The sequence below is a fragment of the Meles meles genome, chromosome 1 (assembly GCF_922984935.1).
Source record: "Meles meles chromosome 1, mMelMel3.1 paternal haplotype, whole genome shotgun sequence".
NCBI classification, from domain to species: Eukaryota; Metazoa; Chordata; class Mammalia; order Carnivora; family Mustelidae; genus Meles; species Meles meles.
Window position 1 is genome coordinate 38,900,149 of NC_060066.1, and position 23,002 is coordinate 38,923,150.

Genomic DNA, 23,002 nt, shown 5'->3' on the forward strand with positions numbered 1-23,002 from the left:
ATATTAACAAAGTTCTTGGCTTGTGGCACATAGCCAAGAGCTTAAAAAATAAACTTAATCCTTCCCAGTTTAGTGCATTGTTTTTACAAGAATGAAGAAAAAGTCTCTGTTCTTCACTGAAGAGCAAATTTATGGTTATTTCTAAAGTGCATTAGAGTCTCCTAGAACCCAGATATGTGTTCCTTTAAGGGCCTGGCCTGCTCTCAGGTAGTGATTTGCACTGAGGAAAATCATAATCATTTTTGAAAAGTATTTCTTCGCTACATAAAACAAAACAAGTCATAAACTAAACATTTCCACCTAGCCCCCCACTCCCCCCCCCCCCCACACACACACTCTCTCTTTAAGACTTCCCCTTCTATTTTAGGGACATTGTTAAGGCCAATACCTATGGCCACATTTATGAAGACCCATCTGGAAATGTCAGAGTTATGCCCTTAAAGTTTTGTTTCACTAAAGTTCTAGCATTATTGGTCCTTAAAATATGAGTCATGCCACTGATGGTTTCCCAACACGCTTTGGTCCCAGGAAGCTCAAAATCAAATTGACAGTTCATAGCCTTATGGGATTCTGTGATCTGCATACTTCCATTTCCATGATCCTATATTTACAAAACCCAAAAAGATACTTAAGAAGAAAAGAAAGAAAATATCTGGGGAGGTTTGGGTCCTTCCACCATACTTAGAAGGATCTGGTTCCCTATTATGTGCAATTTTTATATCTTCTCATAGTGTTCTTATGAGTTAGATACGGTACCGGCTGTCAAGGGGGTTTGTTGTTGAGGTCCAGCACCTAGAACTCTACTGGAATCTTCTATATGTGAGTATTACCACCTGGGGAGAGAGGGATCTCCAAGGGATAAGATTCCTGGAGACTGTGATAACCCCTGTCCTTCCTCTTTGGGAAGGAGACAACCTAGAGAACACTGTAATGCCCTTGGCCCCTGTACTTCCTGCCCCCAGTAACCTGTTCAAGTCACATTGACACATAAACTGATTCAGAATGACCAGACAAGCACCATACCTTCCATCCCCGGGTCCACCAACAGATCAGCTTTGCTCAAGAAGCTTATCTACCTCTCAGTATTTTTCCATTTTTATTCTTCTAGTCATAAGCCACTTCATATTCACAAAGAGAAGGATATGAACCAAAAAAAAAAAGAAAGAGAGAGAAGAAGAAGAGAGCAAAGGGATATAGATTTTGCATGATAAAAGAATGCCAATTGTAACCGAAAATTTCAAAATGTCATACCCCACATTCCCTTAATAGAGAAACAAGTCTATTTCATTTTATGAGAGAGCCCTCAAAGCTAACATGTCCTAAAATTTTCCTAGAAGAAAATTCGGTGCCTGTCCATGTTTAAACCAAGCAACTAGTTGTCTTTTACATTTGTACAGAATTTTCCAAGATGAACTGTAATTAGTTGAATGAAAGCTAAGTAACGGTTGATACTAAAGCTCTCAGTTTGTCAAGATTCTCTTTCGAATTTCTTTCTAGTGTGTCGGGAGAGTGTGGGATGGGAGTACCTGCAGCTGTGCGTTCAGCACCTCCGTTTACTCCAAGTTAAAAAGTTAAAAAGAAAATGGTTTTCCTGGTTAAGAAGAAAATACTCGTAGCAAAAATATTCAGATGAGAAGATATAATAGCACTTGGAACTAAAGTCTTTGATGTGAAAAAAACAAAATGCACTGAGAAATCTGAAAATGTAGAGCCATTCCATTATTAATGAGTCAATGTGCAAATGCATGAATTCATGTTCTGTTGACCTTTCATGAAAAATACAGAAGTTTTTTTTTTTAAGCACACCAGCTGATGATCATAAATCAGTTTACATGCTTAGAATGCGGACTTTGGAAATTATACCTGATATTAATAGGCTAATGAATCTGGGCCTTAACAAGTTGCAGCAAGGATTTTCAGCTTTGAGAGTAAATTAATTGCTTGAACAAGCAAGTAGCCATTTGGGGTATGATTCAGAATCTTGAGGGTGGCAGACAACACAGAAGTCCGAACACAATGTTTTTAACAATCTTTTTTTTTTTTTTTTAGATTTTTTTTTTTTTTTTATTTGACAGAGAGATCACAGGCAGGCAGAGAGAGAGGAGGAAGCAGGCTCCCCGCTGAGCAGAGAGCCCCATGCGGGCTCGATCCCAGGACCCTGAGATCATGACCTGAGCTGAAGGCAGAGGCTTAACCCACTGAGCCACCCAGGTGCCCCACAATGTTTTTAACAATCTTAATGCATGCACACGAGTGCAGTGAGTATAAGAAGGACGCTGGCAAACCCTTGTGGCAGCAGGAATTGAAAAAGTCTCAAATGCAGGGTTATTTGAACTGGGCGTTGAAATTTGGGAAGGCCAGAGAGGGGGAAGGGCACTGCGGGGAGGGCAGAACATGTAGGAAGACAGAGAGATGAGAAATACATGGGCTACCTTTCAGTGCCTGAGAGAGTTCATTACACCATGGCAGCATGGAGTGCAAATGCGTCAAGGACCATCTGTCTCGCTCGCTCGCTCTCCTGCAGTTTAGGAGGTCCAGAATCATGGCGCCTGTTTGGTTTTTGTTTTTGTTTTATTGAGTCATTGAATGTTTTCTAGAGAAATTAATTCCAAGTATTGTCTGGCCCATTTCCTGGTGCCTACGTTGGCCAGTCACACTCAGCCACACTCATTTCCGTTATTTGGTAGTACCTAAAAGTTTTACCTGAGGCAGCTTGCTGCGGTTGAGGGTCAGGGCAAAGGGGCCAGAGAAATGTGGATAGAGGAGTTAGCAGCCTCCTCTAAACGAGTAGTCTTGTGCTCACTTCCTCAGATCAGTTCACTACCTGTTTACCTCAACCGAAACATTTATCTTCTTTCTGTCAGTGTTTCTCTTCTCAAGACCTTGGGCATGTTCCACCTTCAATTAAAGCAGTTTACAAAGGAGGGGGCATAAGTGTAACCAAGTAGCATAAATTAAAAGCAAATTTGGAAAGATTAAACAAAGGGAAAACAAAAGTAGAGCAGCAGTCTGGAGCCGTGAATCATAGTAACAAGAAAAATGTTTACCATGAATTTGGTTCAAAGCTTCCTAGAAGCCAGAGTGAAGAAGGAAACCAGACACAGTGTACACCATCTTACCATGCTATTCAATATGGTAGCCACTAGTGCTTGAAAAGAAGCTAGTCCAAACTGAGATGAGTCCTGAGTATAAAACACACATTGTGTTTCAAAGACTTAGTATAAAATAAAATGTAGACTACCTCATTCATAATTTTTTTTTTTTTTTTTTTTTTTTTTTTTTTTTTTTTTTTTTAAATATTTATTTATTTGACAGAGAGAGATCACAAGCAGGCAGAGAGGCAGGCAGAGAGAGAGGAGGAAGCAGGCTCCCTGCCGAGCAGAGAGCCCGATGTGGGACTCGATCCCAGGACCCTGAGATCATGACCTGAGCCGAAGGCAGCGGCTTAACCCACTGAGCCACCCAGGCGCCCCTCATTCATAATTTTTAATGTTTATTACATATTAAAAATCTATTTTAGATATATGAGGTTAAAATATCTTATTAAAATCAATTTTGCCCATTCCTGTTCACTTTTTTGAAAATACAGCTACTAGAAAATTTAGAATTACATTGGATATGGCTCACATTTGTCGTTCTCATTATAAATCTCTTGGGCAGGGTGCCTGGGTGGCTCAGTGGGTTAAGCTGCTGCCTTTGGCTCAGGTCATGATCCCAGGGTCGTGGGATCGAGTCCTGTATTGGGCTCTCTGCTCAGCAGGGAGCCTGCTTCTCCCCACCACCTGCCTGCCTCTCTGCCTACTTGTTATCTCTGTCAAATAAATAAATAAAATCTTTTAAAAAAATCTCTTGGACAATGCTTGTCTTTAAGATAAAAGTATTCATTGACTGATGAATGGATAAAGTGTGGTATATCCATGCCAGTGCAGAGTTCAACGATTAAAAGGGAATGAAATAATAGGTATAGAGTTTCTTCTGGGGATGACAGCCATGTTCTAAAGTTGATTATGGTAATGGTTGCTTAACTCTGTGAATGTATTACACATCACTGAACAGTAAACTTAAAAAAATGAATACATTATATTTAGCTATGTTATAATAATAAAATAAAAGCTTTTGAACTTCCCAGGGGTGGGGGAAGGGAGCAGATAAAAGCATATTTGGTCACTCAGAAGAAACCCAACTCTTCTTAGTACCTAGGTAAGAAGTATCTCTCTAGCAGCACCCATTGGGAGGCATACCATCCATATTCAAATAAACATCAATATTCATTATCAGTATTCTCAGAGTAAACACAGGGATGACTTTTTCAGGTCTGTTTTGTATGCTGTTTTCAATATTACTCAGGAGGCATCACACTCCATTCAGTAAACACCTGTATGCTAATGGCTCCCCAAATCCTCACTTCAAACCCCATAGCCAGGCATTCTCGATGTCACATGCGTACCTCGAGTTCAACATGACCAAGTGCTATTCCCCTGTATTTTCTATCCAGTCAGTGCTACCATCTGTCGTCTAACCACCAGTGTTAGAAACCTGGGATTCCCTGAATTTTTACTGTCTTTCAACCCACACCATCTCTCTGCCAATGCAGACTTCCAGATAGTTCTCGAATCTGTGTCCTCATCTCCATCCTCTCTCCACCACCGCTCAGCATTCATTGCCTCCTACCTACATGGTTGCTGCATCCCCTTAATGTGTGCTCCAGGTTTAGTCTCCTCAGATCACTCCCCGCACCCCATTTGCTGGCACTATCAATCCAGAATGCAATGGATTCCCATCACCTGCAGGATAAAGTTCATTAAAGCAAATAGGGTCCTCTAAGATCAGGGCCCTGCCCTCCTCTCTCTTCCCTGCTCTGAATACTTCTTCAAATGACCCATGTCTCCTGCTGTCCACCCCACCTGAAACTGAGTGGCCAAGTCCTACTCACCCTGTCAGCTCAGCTCAGGGATGCGTCGTCCTCTGTACGCCCAGACATAGCCCACCATCATGCGCTTTCCATATTGTATTATTATAGTATCCACTTATCCCTCCATCCCACCATCTAAGCTGCCTGAGAGCCAGCACTGTGCCCTGTTTTCCCTAATCTCTGTAGCACCAGCACAGACCCTGATGCGGTAATGTTTAATAAATTCTTCTGGAATAATGAATGAGCCACAGATAAAAGAAATGCGATTAAATTTTGGATCTAAGCAGATGGCTAAGAAATCTTAGAAACCCAAATTTTAGGTACTAAAATTAAAATTTAGGTACTAAATTTAGGTACTAAAATTTGTCTCCATGAGGACAGATCGTTTCTATTTTGCTCATCACTGTGTCTCCTGTGTCATTCAGTACTTGCTGGATGGCTGGATAGGAAGATAAATGAACGAACAGACAAAGATAAAGGTAGAAAAATGAACTGGAAACAAACAGCTTTCATGAGAAAGGCCTGATTCACAAAGCTGTATCTGTGTCACCTCCCAAACCAAGATTACTCAGTATCCAGTACTTTGGAGCCTAGGGAAGTATTTATTTTTGCCCCTGAGCAAATAATTATTCTACTGAATGGGAAAATTCATATGACAAATACTGCTGTATTCCCTGTACCCCACCATATTATAAGGCCTGAATGAATTTTCCGCAGGTTCTAAAGGGGGAGACATGAAGTGCTGTATTGTCATTGCACAGTGAAAGTGGTCACATCTCCAGAGTTCTAGACCCTTGGATTCATCCAAAACAGACTGATACATCACCTATGTGTCACAAAAACACGAAAAAAGGAACAGAATCTTTTTTATTTAGCTCTGAGACTGTAATTTTTGTTACTATAATTCTGTTGTCAATGGTACAGAAATCTGTGTGAAGAATAATGGATATCTGTGTTTCTCCAAATAGTCTCAGGGTTTCCTGCATCATGAGGAACCAACCACAGTACTAAAAACTACTTTATAAAAATGAAACATTCAGTTGATGTGGTAAGAAAATAAAAATGTACTTGTATGCAGTAAAGTTAAAGCAATACTATATATTTTGCAACCAGTTCTATTTCTTATTTTATAAATTTGCCATGTGTGTGATTAATATGCAAAATCCAAGGATTGACAACAGACTTGCAGTCACCTAGTAAAAAATTCTCAGCTTAATGACACATTCAGACAGAGGAGCTGGAAATTCTGCTTTGTCCTTATTCTTACCAGTTCTCCCAAACCATGATGTAAACGTGGGAGGCCTTGAGGGGAGCACCTTGGTAGTCTGATCTAGCATTACCCGTGACGTCATTAGTGCTGACGATTCATTCGGCAAACATTCAGGGAACAAAATGAGTTGTAGACACTTACGTAGCAGAGATATTCAGATGATTGGAACATGGTCCATGCCTCAGTATACTTAACAGAGTTGAGGTGAGGGCCAACAGAATAACTAGTGGTGTGCTTTGGGGAGCTTGGAGAACTGGGGAGGGGTAAGTTTTTGTGCTAGTCTTGGGAAAGGAGGTGAAGGCTTGAATTCTGCCAGGACTGGCAATTGGAAAGGGAGGGCAAATCCAAGAACTATTTGGGAGATTGGACCAGTGGGACTAGTTGGTTAAATGGATTTGGGGTAGAGAAGATTGAGGAGTCAAAGATGGCATTGAGGACTCCAGCTTGAGCCTCCCCCAAAATAGTGATATGGTAAATTAGAACAGGAGAGGATTTGAGGGCTAGGAGAATGAGCTCAGATTTGGACATGTTGAATTTTATATGCCTGTGAGGTTCCCTGCAGGCCTCCTGGAGGCAACAGGAGCTTAAATCTGGAGTAGGATGAATCTAGACCTGGAACTAAACACCACCATTGTCAGGTAGTGGAGTAGAGAAAAGAACCATTGGAGATGGGGCCAAGTGAGGGAAAAGGGGGGATGACCAAGGGTAGAACCCTGGAGGATAGGCAGAACAAGAACAAGAGGAAGGGCCAAGGGATTTTTAAAATAGGCAAGAAGGTCTGAGGGGAAGCTGAAAGTCAAACGAGGAAAAACTTCAGGGAGGAGATTCGCCACTACTTGTTATGAAACATAGTAGATAATAAAGGTGTATTGAAAAAATAAATATGGTCAGTAACTATTGAGTTTCCAGTTGGCTTTAAAGCAAACTGTTATGTTTGTGTTCATTTATACTTTAGTGGTTATGACTGTTGGCTTTGGAATCAAATGGGAAGTGGGCTAGAGGTCAGTTCTGCCACTTTCCAGTTGGGTGGCCTTGTACAGGGCACACAGCCCCAAATGAAGATACTAGTACTCAGCTCATTAAGTTGATTATCAGAGGACAGTGGCTAAAAATCTGGTATAACCACAGAATGGAATGCTAGGAGCAGCTAAAAAGAATGAAGTTGATTTTTAGGAACTGATGCGGAAAAAATTCTCTGATACTGAAGCATTTTCAGAATGAGCAATTTACAAAACCACTTCAATACTCCAGGGATACAGATCTGTCTATAAATCAATAGTAAGTTCTGGGAGGATATACACCAGTGCAATAACAGCAATAACTCTGGGGAGGGGACAGAGGTTGGAGAGTCATGTGGGTTTGAATGCTTCCTATAAGGTTTATTTATTTATTTATTTATTTTAAGTAGGCTCAGCGACTAGGGAGGAGCTCAAACTTATGACCCTGAGAATGAGTCCTGAGCTGAGATCAAGAGACAGACACTTAACCAACTGAGCCATCCAGGCACCACTATAAGTAATTTTTTTTTTTATGACAAATGTCTTCAACCATTACTTGTATAATTACAAAGTAATTCACTTTTTTTAAAAAAGATTTTATTTATTTCATAGAGAGAGTGTGTGAGAAAGAGAGCACAAGCATCGGGGACGAGTAGAGGGAGAAGGAAACTCCCTGCCATGCAGCGAGCCTGGTGCGGGGCTCCATCTCAGGACCTTGGGACCATGACCTGAGCTAAAGGCAGATGCTTAACCAACTGAGCCACCCAGGCACCCAAATTATTTCACTTTCAAAATACATGTAACAATTATCTACCTTCTAGTGCTGTAGTGAAGCGTTAAATGAGACAACGACCATAAAACTCATTTCCTGGCACAAAGAAGCTCTCGTTACACAGACTACAGACACCATACCTGGTAAGGACTCCCGGGAAGGGCAAGAGGATATTTCTGATATTTGTGAGCACTGACTCTGAGCCTTGCACTTTCTTTCCATGACATATCCTACAAGGGAGTTGGTTTGTGTGGCCTTGGGCTACTTAGTTATTTAACCCCTCTCCGCTTTAGTATCCTCATCCACGAAATGAGAATAATAACAGAACCTGTTGTATAGGCTGCTGGGACAATTCATGCATGAATACATATCAGGCTCTCTGAATAGTGCTCGCTATTAACATCATCGTCCTCCCCCTTATATTTTAGCTGAGAAGACAGATGTTCAAAAGATGAGGTAGTTTAACCAAGTTCCCACAGCTAGGAAATGTCTGAGCTAGAATGTTAACACAGAACTACGGAAGAGTTTTCCTAGTGTACCGTGTGGGCAGTCCCTCCCCGACTCTACGTGAGGTTATGAAAAAGCCAGACACAGAACTCAACCGACACCAGGGGCCTGGGGCAAGGAGAGGAATAGGCAGTTGTTGTTTAAGAAGTATGGAGTTTTAGTTTTGCAAGATGAAAAGAACTCTAGAGATGGATAGTGGGGATGTTCGCAGTACAATGTGAATGTACTTATTGCCACAGAATTACATACTTAAAATGGTAAATTTTTGTTATGTGTATTTTGGTCACCATTTAAACAAATAAATAAAGCTAAATATGGAATAAATTTGCCTTAAGACTGCTAACATAGCAGCTGGGGCCGCAGCCAAAGGCCCTTCAAGGGCTTGGAGCAATCAGAGCCTCTGGCCACGGCCTTCCCCACACCTGATCTGAATTCCTCCCCGTTCCGCACCAAGCATTCATATCTGTGTAGACCCCAGAGAAGCTTCCTATCGCTCCGCTCAGCCCTCTCGGTTTGGTCCCAGTCATGGAGCAGGCCGTATGCTAGCCTCAACTGTGCGTCCCCGGTCCTGCCCCCAGGAACCCCGGCACCTGCTCTTCTCTCTGGCGTCCCCTCCTATCAGACCCTGCTCAGAGGTCACCTGTCTTCTGAAGAGGCTGCACCATGCCCAAGCCTGCAGCCAGGGCACGGCAACATGTTCTCATGGCCCAGCTGGCCCAACACATGGCCCAGCAGCTTCATTCGTGTTCTAGCCAGTGAACTGCAGAGCCCACTCAGCATGTAGACTGCATTCTGCTTAGCTCGAGGCGAAGAAGACACATCTAAGTAAACGGCTCAGAGATTTTGGGTTTTGGTTTTTGCTGAAGGAGCCGCAATGAAATATTAATGTCAAGACCGCCCCTCCGACGAGTCCCAAGTGATGATACCTGCCATCCCAACAGCAGGCACGTTCAGTGTCCTCCGTTCCAGAGTCTGACAACAGGGACGATCTCTAGAGGACCCTGCCCCAGAGGAACAGGGTGCTTGTGCATTGATCTACTCTGACATTGTTCACCTGCACATGGGCTCATGCATTAGTCATTACCCGGTGGGAATGTCTCAGCAACCCTTACTCAGTCCCCAAGTTCTTTCAGAAATGTGCATCATAGAGAGTCTGTTCCTTCCCATCCTACTGGTGGTACTGCCTGACCAACACGGCCCAGGTCTCCAGCCTGTGAGGCTTTGCTAAGGATGTTCACTGAATGAAAACCCTTGCTGAGGCTCCCAGCCCCGGGCCCAGTAAGCGGCAGATCAGACCTCCACCCCAGCAACCTGCCATTTCGCTAGCGCCACTCCGGTCAAGAGGACCTGAACTCCGCACGTTGCACCGGCCCCTCCGTCCCCGGTTTCTTCATCATGTTCAGCGTTTACTCGGTGCCAGGCACGGTGTTGAGCACCGGAGATGAACATCGCTGCGCTCCTGGAGCTTCCCAGTAGTGGGGGCACAGGCAGCCCCCGACACACAAAAATGACAAACTGCAATAAGAGTTTAGACGAAAAAGTCCTGGATGCCGTCAGACATAATGCAGAGGCAGCGGTGGCAGAAAAATGGGATGGAAATGGGGCGGAAGGCAGGGAAAATCTTTCTGGGCAAACGACGTCTATGGGCATCCTGGAGAGCGGCTGCTTCCACCTCCCTTCACCCGCAGATTCACAGGCACGCAGAGGCGCGCACACACAGGCACACGGACATCCAGACTCACACAGAGCCGCGCAGACACGCTCAGACACGCGCGCACGCACTACGCAGGGGCACACACATGCGCACATGGTCCTGTGACCTTTCAGCGCCGCTCCCAGAAGGCCGTCCGAGGTGACTCTTCCCCGACGGCGAACCTGTGTAAGGATTAGGGGCTGAGGCCACGTGAAGAAGATATTCCCACAGCCCTCAGCGCGGTGCTCTGCAAATGGCCTTGCACCCAGCGGCAGGACGGCTCTCGGCTGGTTTACCTCGGCCTCTCCGCTCCTCGCTTGGCGTCGTTTGCTGAGGCCAGCACTCCAGTCTCTCTGAATATGTGACATCTGCACATTCCAGTTTCCAGGCATCAGCTCATCCTTGAACTATCAGCTCAGTGAGTCCTGTAGCATCTGCTAGTTCTGAAGCTTTGACAGTCATTTGCATATTCCCAGGCTGGGCGGAGGGGAGTTCAGGGAAATGTGAAGGTCAGGAGGACATTTTGATTGGACGGCAATTTTTATTTTTTATTTATTTATTTTTTTAACACGAGAGAGCTTTTTTTTTTAAAAAAAAATGAGACTACTGAATAATCAGTGATCTCATGTTTTAAAATTGGCAGATTACATAGTAATATATTTAAACGCCTCCAGTCGTTGGCTCCCCAGAATCTCGGCAGAGGGAAGGGCAGAGTGGCAATGAGTGACTTCACCTGCCCTGAGAGAGAACCCAGAATTACTCCGCCCCCCCCCCCCATTCTCACCAGCACCTCGTCCAAAAACAGTAGTCAAATCTCAAATCTGGGAGAGGCATGAAGAAAGCTGGCTGGCATCTCTTTTAGCAGGCAGTGGGAAAGCCCAGGGATATCCTTGGTGTTCTGCATTGCGGTTTCCCTCAGCTCCTCCACGGGTTCCACAAAAAGAAATACCGTCTACCACCCTCTGATGGTGGCTTTTGAAAGAACTGACCCTGAACACAGTGGGTCACAGTTCAGAGGCTGCTGGTAGAGTCAGCTCTGGCAGACCCACAAAGTTTGCCAGGAAAATCAATACGAAGCTGACAGATCAAAAGTGAGTCATGGCAGCTTGCCTCTTAGGAAATGGTTAGATTGGTGTCTGACTGATAACACCTCAGTGCTTTTCATAGTAGGTCTGAAAATAGCTCAGAATTCTTTAAATGTCTGGAGATGTGGGCGACAAAAAGAGTTTTGAGTGGAAAAAACCTCCTGGAGAACCCCAATTCTGTTTCCACCATGTTCCCCTGTCTGCCTGCCTCATACCATATCCCTGGGTGTCCGGGGATGACTCAGTGCTGAACAGGCCCACACAGCTCTTTGGGAGACCGTGAGTCTAGGACTCAGGATTGGCCGTCCTAGACAGGGAGTGAGCTTGGTCATTCAACATTCAAGCCCTTTGTACTGCCAACTCTTGTGTCCCTTGTTACAAATCTCTATGTCCCCATCACCTGCCACTCACTGCTCCCTTGAAATACCATTCTTTCTTAAAGGAGTGCTTTTCTCTGTCCTCGAACCTAACTGGGCCCATCAAGTTTTTCACTTTCTCAGCTGTAACTCTTCATATCAGTGGTGCTTATGTCTTTAATATAAGCAACAGTTGTAGCCAGAAGAGTCACCAGGCGGTCTAAGATAGAGGAAGGGAAAGAGGAACCTGGTGGAGGGTTGCAGGGAAGGATGGATTGGGGGGCGGAGAGCCTGGATATGTGTCTGTTGGAAATGACCAAAGCATGCATTAACAATGACGTGCGGTGGGTGAGTACAAAGGGAAGGAAGGAGTGACAAAACATGGTGTCCACTAGACAGAGGCATGAGGGGGAGGGGGAGGACTGTCAAGGGTATCCCTGAGCCAGTGTTGCTCCGGGAGGGTTCTGAACACCACTTGCATCAAAATCACCGGGGAGCATTGTAAGATTGCGAATTCCTGGGGACCCGACCCCAAGAGTCTGATTTGACAGAGTAATGCCCAGAAATCTACTTTGTTGAAAGCTCCCCAGATGATTCCAATGCACAATAAAGTGGCTGTAAAGGGCTGTAGGCAATGCCTTTTCCATTTCCTTCCCTTCCATCTAATATGGTGCTTGGCAATTAGTCAGGTGTCAAGAAATGATTGCTATGGTGAGAAAATGTCTAAGTAAGTGGAGAGGACTGGAGGATGACTAAAATTCCAACCTGGGTGGCTGAAAGCACTGTGTCTCCATGGCCAGATGTGAGGGGGCAGGTGGAAGGAAGAGCGAACTTGTGTGACGGTGAGAAGTCTGGTTTCAGACAGGGTGACACCCAAATGTGGGGGCAGCATGCCTGGGGCTCAGAAGTGAGGCAGGGTCGGGCATGGAGACTTGCAAGACATGTGCACACTAGTGGAGGCTGCTGCTCGGCTCAGGTGTGCTTCAGGCTGCTAAGGTCAGAGCTCTGGGGGAAATGCAGGACAAGGGTCAGACCCAGTGGGAATGGGAAATGCAGGATAAGGGTCAGAAGGAGGACCAAGACCCAGTGGGAATGGGAGAGGGAGAAGCAGAGCCCTTGGGAGAACCAGCTATGAGCAGTATCCAAAAAGTAACAGAGGAGGGAGTACAGAGAACTTAGAGGTTGGCCTATGGGGACAGAATCTGGATGGAAGAGCCTGAGAGCTGAGGAAAGGGCCACCAAATTTAACTATCAGGAAAGCACTGGTGGTCTTTAAAAGAGCAGTTTGGAGAGAGTGGGAGGAACAGACACCGATCGCAGGGATAAAACAAGGAGAGGAACGAAGAGAATAGCTGAGGTTGGTAGCAGAGATCAGCCACTGGGAGTGTCTCGGGGGAAAGGGGAAACTAGGAGGGCAGCTAGAAGACGAGCGCAGAGGAAAGCAAGGTAGGGGGCCTCACTCATCCCTGTGGCAGGTCTGGTGCAGGGACCTTCCTTTCTTCAGTTCTTCTTACTATCCTTCCTGGGCTGTCTCACTCACGGCCTCAACCTCCACCTCTCAGTGAAGGAGTCCTGTCCCAGGCTCCCCTTGGCAAACCCCCCCCCACCCCTGACCTCCCACCTCCACCCCATCTGTGCGGGACTCAGGCAACACCTATCAACCTCAGGGACAGATCCAAGGATTCCTATCTCTCCTGGTGGCGCCACCGTCGACCCCGTCATCAACCAAGCCAGACACCCAGCTACCTCACCCTCCCTCTCCCTCATCCCCACATCCTGTCCCCGACCTTGACCACATCCACCCTGGCAACCCGCTTTGCCCCTTCCTGTCCAGCCCACTCCCTTCATGCCTGACCTCAGATAGGTCTCCTGGCCCCCTCCATACCTCCCAGCCGCTGTCAGAGTTGTGTTCTGACAACACTGATTCGCTCAGATGTCCCACCCCAGTGACCGAAGAATGAAGCTCAAGCTCCTTTCGGGGAGGTGGGGGGTTTGCTTGAGACTGGTTCGCACCACACTTCTATTTAGCTGCTCTGGCTTCCAAGTTCACCACCGTGCTGGCCGCATATGGAAGGGAGCTTTCTTCCTTCCCCTTCCCCCATCTCTCCATCTCAGACTCCCTTGGCCACCTCTGTCTGGCCAACGCCTGGCACTCTTTCCATCTGCACCCTGGTCCCACCTTCAGAAGGATACATTTACTACTCCTTTCCTTGTCTACTCATTCCCCTCACTCCCCTTCATTCAATAGGCTTTTTGTGGCTTCCAGGTCTCTGTTTTACCAGACCATGCACCCCTTTGATGGAGACACCAGGTAGACAGGGGTAGGACTGCACTCCAGCATAGGTCACTCCCAGGAGGCTACTGGCGGGCTAAGAACAGACTACGTTGAATGGGAATAAAATGAATTCAAGGGAAGGCCTACAATAACTTCATCAAACTTAGCTTCTCCTATTCTCCCTTCTTCTGCCTGCTCTTTCCCTTCAGTCTTCTCTTTTCTTTCCTTCGCTTTCTCTTCTGTACCCCCTTGTGTTTTTCCTCTTTTTTTTCTGGCTTCTTTCTACTCCTTCCTTCTGTGGGAGCTTGCACCAGCTCCAAGGACACCTGCTCCTTTTCCTTTGTTGTATCTCTTTCCCCTGGGCCACATCTTTGAGGCATTTGTATCTACATCCAACTAAAAGCATCGGCTTGTCACCCAAAGACACAATAATTTGCTTTGGAGAATTTAGCCAGGTGGATAAGAGTGACAAATGAGGTCACAGGAGGAAGAAAATCTTGCCAATTTGCAGACCTACACTATCAATTGGCTGTAAAACCCAAACAAGGTCCTTGGGTAGAAATGCTAGTTAAGAGTCCTCCTAAAAATAAGAGGAGATAATAAGTGTGTAAGCATAGTATTTAAGTTCTGCCCTCAAGAGGAGGTGTTTGTTTGCAAGGCAGGGGCACCTGGGTGGTTCAGTGGGTTAAAGCCTCTGCCTTTGGTTCAGTTCATGATCCCAGAGTCCTGGGATTGAGCCCCACACTGGGCTCTCTGCTCAGCAGGGAGCCTGCTTTCTACCATCCCCCCCCGCCACTTCTCTGCCTACTTGTGATCTCTGTCAAATAAATAAATGAATGAATAAATAAATAATCTTAAAAAAAAAAAGATGCAAGCCATCCTGGCCTGAGAATATGCCTGAACACACCTATTTCTACCCCTGTGGGAGGGGAGACGTGCACTCCACCCCACGTGGTGGGGATGCAGAGGCTCTGGGTACCTCCAGCACCTTCTCAGTGCTGCACGTGGGTCCCACAGCCCCTCCCTCAGCCCCTGGGAGATGCGAGGCAGGTTCACCCAGCCTGCTGCCCACCGTTCTGCCACTGCTCCTCAGTGAGAATTAAATGTGGGGTAGGGGTGATCTATCAGCCCTAGTTCCCCGCAGGGGCCCTAGGACCCCTTAGTAACAGGGTGGAGGATCCACCCTGTTTCACAAAAGAAACACACATAAGTGGCCAAGAGTCCTGAAGCCAGATGCAATCAATGTGATATTCCTCTGTGTCCAGTGATTTTTTTTTTTAATAACAGGAATTTGGATTAGGCATATAAACGGTTTCAAGCCCAAAGGAGACACTTGTCAGTCATGTTAAAACTCCAGTCACCTGGCACAGACACCAGTCCAAACATCTCTCTGGTGTCCTTGTCCCTGGAAGTGTTGTCTATCGTGGTTGACTACTGAAGGGAGAAATGAAATCGTCTGCTCTGCTTCAGGGTATCAGGACCTGCTCACTGCTCTACTGGGGATGCAGAGGGGCCTGCGGAAATTTTGTTTTTGCATTGAGATGGAGAACTGGCCGGGCTTTAAGGATGATCTAATCCAACCCTCTCGCTTTACAGCAAGTGGGGAGGGGCAGTGTGAGGCTCAGAAGGACCAAATGATGTGTATAAAATTACAGAATTGAAGGCAAAACTGTGAGTAGAGCTCAGTGACTTCCCTACAGATATGGCCTTTGCAATAGCTCATGGTCTAATCCTGGTCCCGTGTATCCCCCAGCAGTTTTCACACCAAAACAACCAGAGCACTCAGCGGACCCCAAACCCAAGTTACTGTCAGGGAGGTACCGCTGCAGTGGGGACAATGGCACCTGGAGGGGGTGCGTTGGCACTGGTGGGCCCCATCAATGGTGCTGAGCAAGGCAGTGTGGAAGGAGAAAATCCTGCAAGGGCTGTCTGTTCCACCAGGGTTCCAAGAATAAATGACCATCCTTTCTACAAAGCAGGCTGGAGGCTCTAGATCCTCGTGAATGATGGCCACCTCTATATGCCAGCAAAGAATAAATAACAGCTCTTCCTTCCCAACAAATGCTCAAAAAGCCCAGTCTTTCCCCAGAACTCTGGTCCCCAGTGCTGCACACCCTTGTTGTGTTTGCCACTCCATACGTAATTGAAGTGCCTTAAGGACACATAAATAATCTTTATCTATTTAATCTTCAAGGCTGGAGTCCTGAGTGGGTCACTGTTCCTCCTCATCCCCAAGTCGAGCTGTGGAGACCGCCAGGACAGCCACCAGACATAATGGTTCAGCAGGGCCCATGTCAATGCTTGCACAGTAGTGTGTTAATGAGTGTTGAAACTGACATGGCAAATACAGCGTTCTCAATTTTGCAAATTACAACTCTGTAACAAGTCATGCTGTTAAAACATATAAGAAATACCAGTTAAGCCTTCAAGTAGATAACACACAGCCTGTACAGATCACTGCTATCCCAAAGTGCAGAACAAATCATTTTCTTGGAAATGAGGCGAGAATTAGCAGGTAGTTCAATTATCTGAGTACTAAGAGAAGTAGAAAGAACAGATCCAAATGTGAAATACCAATTACTACCTTAGGAGCTACGAATCAGCTCAACATTACAACATGCCCCTCCTCAGGAGCAAACTCAGGAAATGAGTGCATTTGGGCAGAAAACACAAATATTAACCAATGTCCATGCATTAAAAACACAGGGTCATTTCCAACTGGCACTTTTGAAATGCTCCTCACATATGTTGTCAGAAGGGCCTGGTCCATACATGTGTCCCAGTGGCATTGAAAATAACCTTTCAATGCTGGGAGTGAAGGGGCTCTGAAGCCACAGCTGGAAATAAATGATCTAAAGCTTCTATTGTGTCCCCGTAAAGGAGGTTTATGGGTCACTCTGACAGCCTGGTGGCCAAAGACGTCACCTCATAATTGTATTCTTAACTCCAGAAACAGAACATAAAATTAACCTGATCCTCCCTGACTAGTTTCAGAGACCAGAAGACACTGCCACATAAGATGTCACCTGGACAGAGCCCAGTGGAGAGCTTGGGAACTCCATACCTTGATGGTACTTTGAAGGAAAGGAAGATTATTCCTCCCTAGACCACTTTCAAGCATCATCCTTTGTGGGAATTAACTCCAGGGTTCAAGCCAGCTGGGTTGTTCTCTCTCCCTCTGATCTGAAACCACCACTTGGAAAAGTCGATGCTATTAGCAACTTCTCACTCTCAGAAGTGACCAAAGTTTATATTTTATACAAGTGTACAAATATGTACAAGAGATGTTAAAAAGACAGTCTCTAAAGCACTTTGGGATTCCCCCAATGAAAGGCACCAAATAAATGCAAGTCATTACTAAAATGGAAAGTGAAGTTTCCTAGCTTTCGCATGGTTATCTCTTTTTTTGGTGGTAAAACCTGCCTGTTGAGAAAAATACTCATCAGAATGACTGAGTTATTCTGCCTCCTTCCTTTGTTACAGCTTATCACAAACTACCATGCTCAGTGACCCGAGGACCCTGATCCTTGCCAAACTGAACAGTTCCCACAAGTTTGTACCCTCACTGGCCCATAGTGCAGCTGGAGATAATCTCATAAATTCTCTGCCATCCAGTGCTGGAAACATGAGCTAAACCTAGGGCTCCATGTGCACCATGTGCAATTCTAAAAAACAACCCTGCTCTTCTGACTGGCAGCCAGTTGCCCCCACGTCATCTCACCTTTCCTGATTCATCTACAAAGAGATGTGGATGGTAGACCACCAGGCACTGGGAGAGGCCATCTCCCTGCTCCCACCCCCAGGAAGCTCCAGTCTCATGGAAGAATTGGACCTGGAGACTCAAGGGTGTAAGGGACCAGTGTGTTCCTCCAACCAATTGCCCACTCTGTAGAAGCCATGGCAACCGTAAGTAACAAAGCCTTCTGACAAGACCCTGAGGTATATATTTCCTTCTACCAGCATAGACAAAAAATAGACCTCTGTAGAGAAGGTCCAAACCTTGGATAAAAAGCCTGCCTAACACCTCACCTAGACCCCTGGATTCAGCACCCTTTCCAAAGCCCAAACAATCATGGAAGCCAATTGACCAAGCCACCCGATTACCTGGAAAAGTACGTTACAAAGGGCCCCGGGTTCCGTTCACCATATTGTGGGCTAGTTTGACTGAAGAAGAGGAGAGAGGGCATTATGGAGAAGGAAAGGGTTCTCAACGTTTAACCCAAGTTTGGAAATATAAAAATGTAAAAGTCTTTTTAAGGAGCAGTAAGCTTTTCAAGAAGTTTGTGATTGACAACATTTTGCGAAGTAACAGTGTTGTGTTTTACAACTCCCTCCTTGCTTCTGGTCTCAACCCACCCTCTCCCGACAAAGGTCATTGAAGTGGAAGTAAGCGCTGCAGTATATCCATCCCGGAAGCCACTCAGACGTCACTCATACATGTCTCTGTTTTGAGCACACACTTCCACACTGCCAGGTTTCCATGTCATACCAGGAACTCCAGGGCAATGAGAGCATCATATATAACCCACTGTATCCTAGAAGCAAAATGATCCAGGTAAATTCTGCTGGGAAAGAAAGGGGCTCTCATTTTATGAGCTTCCAGAGCCAGCAACAGTTTCTAAGCTACTGCTCTTGCTAGCAACACAGTAATGTTTGCCTCTAGGAGAGAAGATAACAGTAAACCTCTGTTGAGTTGAGAAAGACAACAGGACCTTATTTCTAAACATCTTAAAAAATAAATATTGCAAAAACATGCTTATATCTAAGACACAGCAAAGTTTCATCAAATGGCCTAGACCGGGAACCTCAGCCAGAAATAAATATCTCTATGACCCCCCTGGGAAAGATGAAGGCCACGCTTCAAAAGGTCTTCAAGTATTCCACGATTTGGCCTATGTGTAGCTGAAGGCCAAATGCTTCCTAGTGTCCCTAATGCTTCTTTTCTTAGGGGAAAAAAAAAATTCAATCATCACTACATGTTTAACAGAGTAACATTCTCTAAAGGCGACATTTACAAGATGAACATTAGCGTACATCATTCTAAAGGTGAACCAGGGTACCCATGCAAGCCACATTGCTACAGATAATTTGTAAAAACAACTCACGGACTTGCATCGGTCCCGTGTGCTCCACTTCAGATTCTTTGTTTTGGTAACAACACTAAATAAAAGCAGTGGATAAAGAACTGAGATTTTGTTTTCATATGACTGAGCAAAATCTCATCACAGCCTTGCCAGCCCCCTTGGATGGGTTTCCACCGGACAGACCTGTGGGGGCTTTTGGGACAGAACTCACACTACAACCTCAGAAACAAGGGCACAGACAACTCACAAGACAGTACTGGGCCACGAGCACTAGAGTAGAGCACAGGATACACAGAAAAATTAGCATTCTGGGTGGTACTCATCTGGCAGAAAGGGGAACATTTTTATGCTCACGAAGCAAAGACCAGTGAGTATCATTTCACAGAAGGGTGCAAAGGCATGGTGTCTAATGCAGCACCCTCTAAAAAAGATTCTAAATGCTGGGGAAGCAACCTGGGGTGCATAGCCCATGCATCCCTCCCCTGTGGGGCTGGGCCTACTCCTTATGCCATAACCCTAAGGTGCCCGAACTGTGTCGGAGGCACAAGATGCAACCCTGCAGTGTGGGTTTGAGGGTGACAAGTCCTCTCGACTAATGTAGGGAATCATTTAAACTTAGTTCACTCGGTGAGCTCCTGCTCATGTTCGTCAGGCTTGCCATGAGGGATTTAACTTTATGGGCATAGTAGTCCCTTAAATTGACAGAAGGGACCTCCTTCATTCCATCTCCAAAGTCACAGCTGCGCATGGCACTCTCCAGTTGCTTTTGGCGCCGGTAAAAGTGGGAGAACTTATTGAAGATTAAGGTGATGGGCAGTACCACCACTAGGATACCCGCCAGGATGCAAGCAGAAGCGGTCAGCTTCCCCGCCGTAGTTCCTGGAACCACATCCCCATATCCCACAGTGGTCATGCTGACGGTGGCCCACCACCAGCAGGCAGGGATGGTAGTCAGGCCCTCGTTCTCCTCCTTTTCAGTGGTGTAGGCCACGACGGAGAAGATGGAAATCCCCACAGAGAGATAGAGCAAAAGCAGCCCGACTTCTTTGTAGCTGTATTTTAGGGTGGCCCCCAGGGAGCGGAGGCCAGTGGAGTGTCTAGCCAGCTTTAGGATGCGGAAAATCCGCATCAGCCTCAGGACCTGGGCCACCCTGCCCAAGTTGGCCAAGGTAGGTGTGCTCTCCACCACCAGGTTCACCACCAAAGTGATGTAAAAGGGGACGATGGACATGAGGTCAATAAGGTTGAGGGCATTCTTAAAAAATTTGAGGAAGTCAGGGGCCACAGCAAACCTGGCCACCAACTCAAATGTGAACCAGGCGATACCAAAGTGCTCCACAATTTCGAACCTGGGGTCCTCCCCTGGGTTGCCCTGGCTGTCAGGTATCTGGAAATCCGGCAGGCTATTCAGGCACATGGTGATGATGGACCCCAACACCACCAGGATGGACAAGATGCTGAAGACCCTGCTCAAGACCGAGTAGCCAGGGTTGTCCAGCGCCAGCCACAGCTGCCTGCGGAAGTTGCCCAGCGGCTGCCCATCGAACTTGGAGGCGTCGTTGTAGAACGCCAGGATCTCATCAAAGGAGGAAGTGGTGCTTTCTTGGTCGCTCTGCTCGTCCCACTTCTCCTGCTCCGGCTCCACTTTGCGGCCGTGGTAGCTGTAGCTACAGCAGGAGTCAATGAAGAACTCGTTTATGCCCCAGTACTCTATCTCCTGGCTGAAGGAGAAGACACACAGCTCGGCCATGACGTGAAGCTTGCCCGTGTGATAGAAATGCAGCACGTAGGGGAAGAGCTCAGGGTTGCGGTCGAAGTAGAACTCACGCTGGACATCGTCGTAGTCATCGCAGAGCTCCAGAATGGCCTCGCGGGAGTGGCAGAGGAGCAGCCGGCCCAGGCGCGTCTCAGGGAAGCGCAGCAGGGTGTGCGAGCGTAGCCGCCTCTTGAAGCCTCCTACATTGATGCGGATCTCTCCGTCTTCGACGTTGGCCTCAGACACGTCCCACAGACTCCGGCGGGTCATGCTGGAGACGCCCGAACGCCCGTGCCGCGCGGGGGCGCTACACCTGCAGGAGGAGGAAACCACGTCTTGAGAGCGCCGAGCGCCCGCAGCCGGGGCACCCCTTTCTTTTCTCCCCACCCGTCTCTGGCGAGCCCCAGTCCTCCCCAGGCGGGTCTTTAGGGTCTGAGGGCGCTGGGATAGGGGGATCCATGGGGTTTGGCCCCTTCCCAAAGAAAGGTTAGGGAGGAGAGGATATATTTTCAGTAGCATGGCCGCGCCTCCACCCCCCCCCGGGGGGGGGGGGGGTCCTGTCGGTCGCTTTACGCTTGCGGGGGTCGCGGTCCCCCCGCCCCGCCTTTGAGAGCCCGGTGGGGCTGAGAGCTGACCTTGCCCGTAGGCGGGCGGAGGAGACGCCCCCGCCCGCTCGCCGCAGACATGCGGGACTTGTACCTGGGATGCGCACGGGCAGGGCTGGGCCGAGGTGGGGGGCGCGCAGCTTCGGGAGGGGGGGCGGGGAAATTCACCGCTCGTGTTTGTAAACCCGGCCTCTGGGTAGGGGGCCAGCCTGGCGTCCCCTGCGTCCAGCCTTCAAGACTGGAGCCCCCTCGCCCCCCGCCCCGGGCCTCCCCGCCCGCTTGGCGCGGTGCCCCGGAGCCGCGTGCGCCGCGCCTTACCCGGCGGAGCTGCCAGGGCTCGCCCTGCGCGTTCTGGAAGCGCTTACCTGCGAGCACGGGGGCCCGCGGCCGAGGCCGGCGGGAAACTTCCCCGATATGCTTGTTAGCATCGCTGCGGTCGCTGCTGCTAGCTGGCTGTGCGTGTGCGCGCGGGTGCGAGTGTGTGTGCGCCTGTGTGTGCGCCCGGCAGTCGGCGGGCGGGGTCCGCCAAGCGTCTCCTCCTGTCTCCGGCCGGAGATGCCGCTGCCGCCGCCCGCAGTTGCTGGAGGCTCACAGGTGGCTGCGTGGCCCTGCCGCTTGCAGAGCCCCCTTCTCTCGATCCTCATGCCCTCAGCCCCCAAGAGAGACAACAGCCCGCGCCGCAGGCGCCCGCGGGAGCCGGAGCGGGAGCGGAGCCGGTGCGCCTCGACTTGGCCCTGCGCTCGGGCGCAGCGCCGTGGTGCTGAAAGGACAGCTCCACGCGCCCCAGCACCGCGCGCAGCCGCCGCCCCAGACTCGGGAGATGCAGCGGCCGCCGCGTCGGCTTCGCGACTCTCCTCCGGCGCGTCACCGCGACCCCTCTGCGCCCCCGGCTCGATACGTGGCCGGCACCTTTCCCACCCCTCGGTGACAGCTGTTATTGCCACGCTCCCTCCTCCCAGGGTGCAGGCAGGGGACTGCCTACGGTGACCTTTTCCCACTGGGTGCCGGGCGAGAGTCTAGCTGGGGAAGGAGGGGTCGCTTGCATGAGTCTGGGGGAAGGGCAGGGCTCGAGGAATCCCCGCTTTCCCCTTTTGGGGACCTGAGGCAAAGTTTCCTGAAGCTGGGGGTGGGCGTTGGGGAAAGGCAGTGGGAGGGAAGGAAAGGAAAGGGGCAGGGAAGCCTGAGGTCAGCTCAACTCAGCTTGCCAGGGGTGGCATCACAGGCACCACTCCTGGAAGGGAGTCAAGGAGTGCTTTTGGGGAATGCTATATGGGCACCCTGTGTGTAGTGTACAGGCTGGTGTGGTGTGCAGGCTTTAGAGGATGATAGTGAGCTCTGTGTGTGTATGTGTGCGTGTAGTCCAAGGACAGTAAGACTTTTTAGTGTCTGCATGTGTAGCGTTGATAAAAATGGAACCTCTGAAGGGTGAGGAGGTGTGTACAGTACGTCAAAACAGGAGAGCCTAGGGCACGTCAGTGATGCCTGTTACAACTGGTGACTGCATGCAGCGGGCTGTATGCAGCGTAGAATTCAGTGGCACTGAGACGGGATCTGTGTGTGATAAAATGAGCACTGTGTACCTGTGGACATAGTGGGGACCGTGCAGGCGTCGATCTGGTGAAGATGTGCTCAGTATCTGTGTCCGCATTCCCTAAGAGAATAACCTGAGGTCTTGGTCTTCAAAGATTG

The 23,002-nt window shown here is 48.0% G+C and overlaps 1 protein-coding gene across 1 annotated transcript; it reads right to left on the reverse strand.

Moving 5' to 3' along the window:
• Window positions 1-14,845: 14,845 nt before the first annotated feature.
• On the reverse strand, window positions 14,846-22,139 carry KCNS2 (potassium voltage-gated channel modifier subfamily S member 2). Its single transcript, XM_045990719.1, has 2 exons — window positions 21,679-22,139; window positions 14,846-21,021 (listed from the first exon to the last, which is right to left on the reverse strand). Exon 2 carries the CDS (start codon window positions 20,976-20,978, stop codon window positions 19,545-19,547), a length of 1,434 nt encoding a protein of 477 aa, XP_045846675.1. The 5' UTR covers window positions 20,979-21,021; window positions 21,679-22,139; the 3' UTR covers window positions 14,846-19,544.
• Window positions 22,140-23,002: the final 863 nt, after the last annotated feature.

Excerpts from the sequence above, each read along its gene's own strand:
- KCNS2 (XM_045990719.1), bottom strand. The coding sequence starts at position 20,978 with ATGACCCGCCGGAGTCTGTGGGACGTGTCTGAGGCCAACGTCGAAGAC.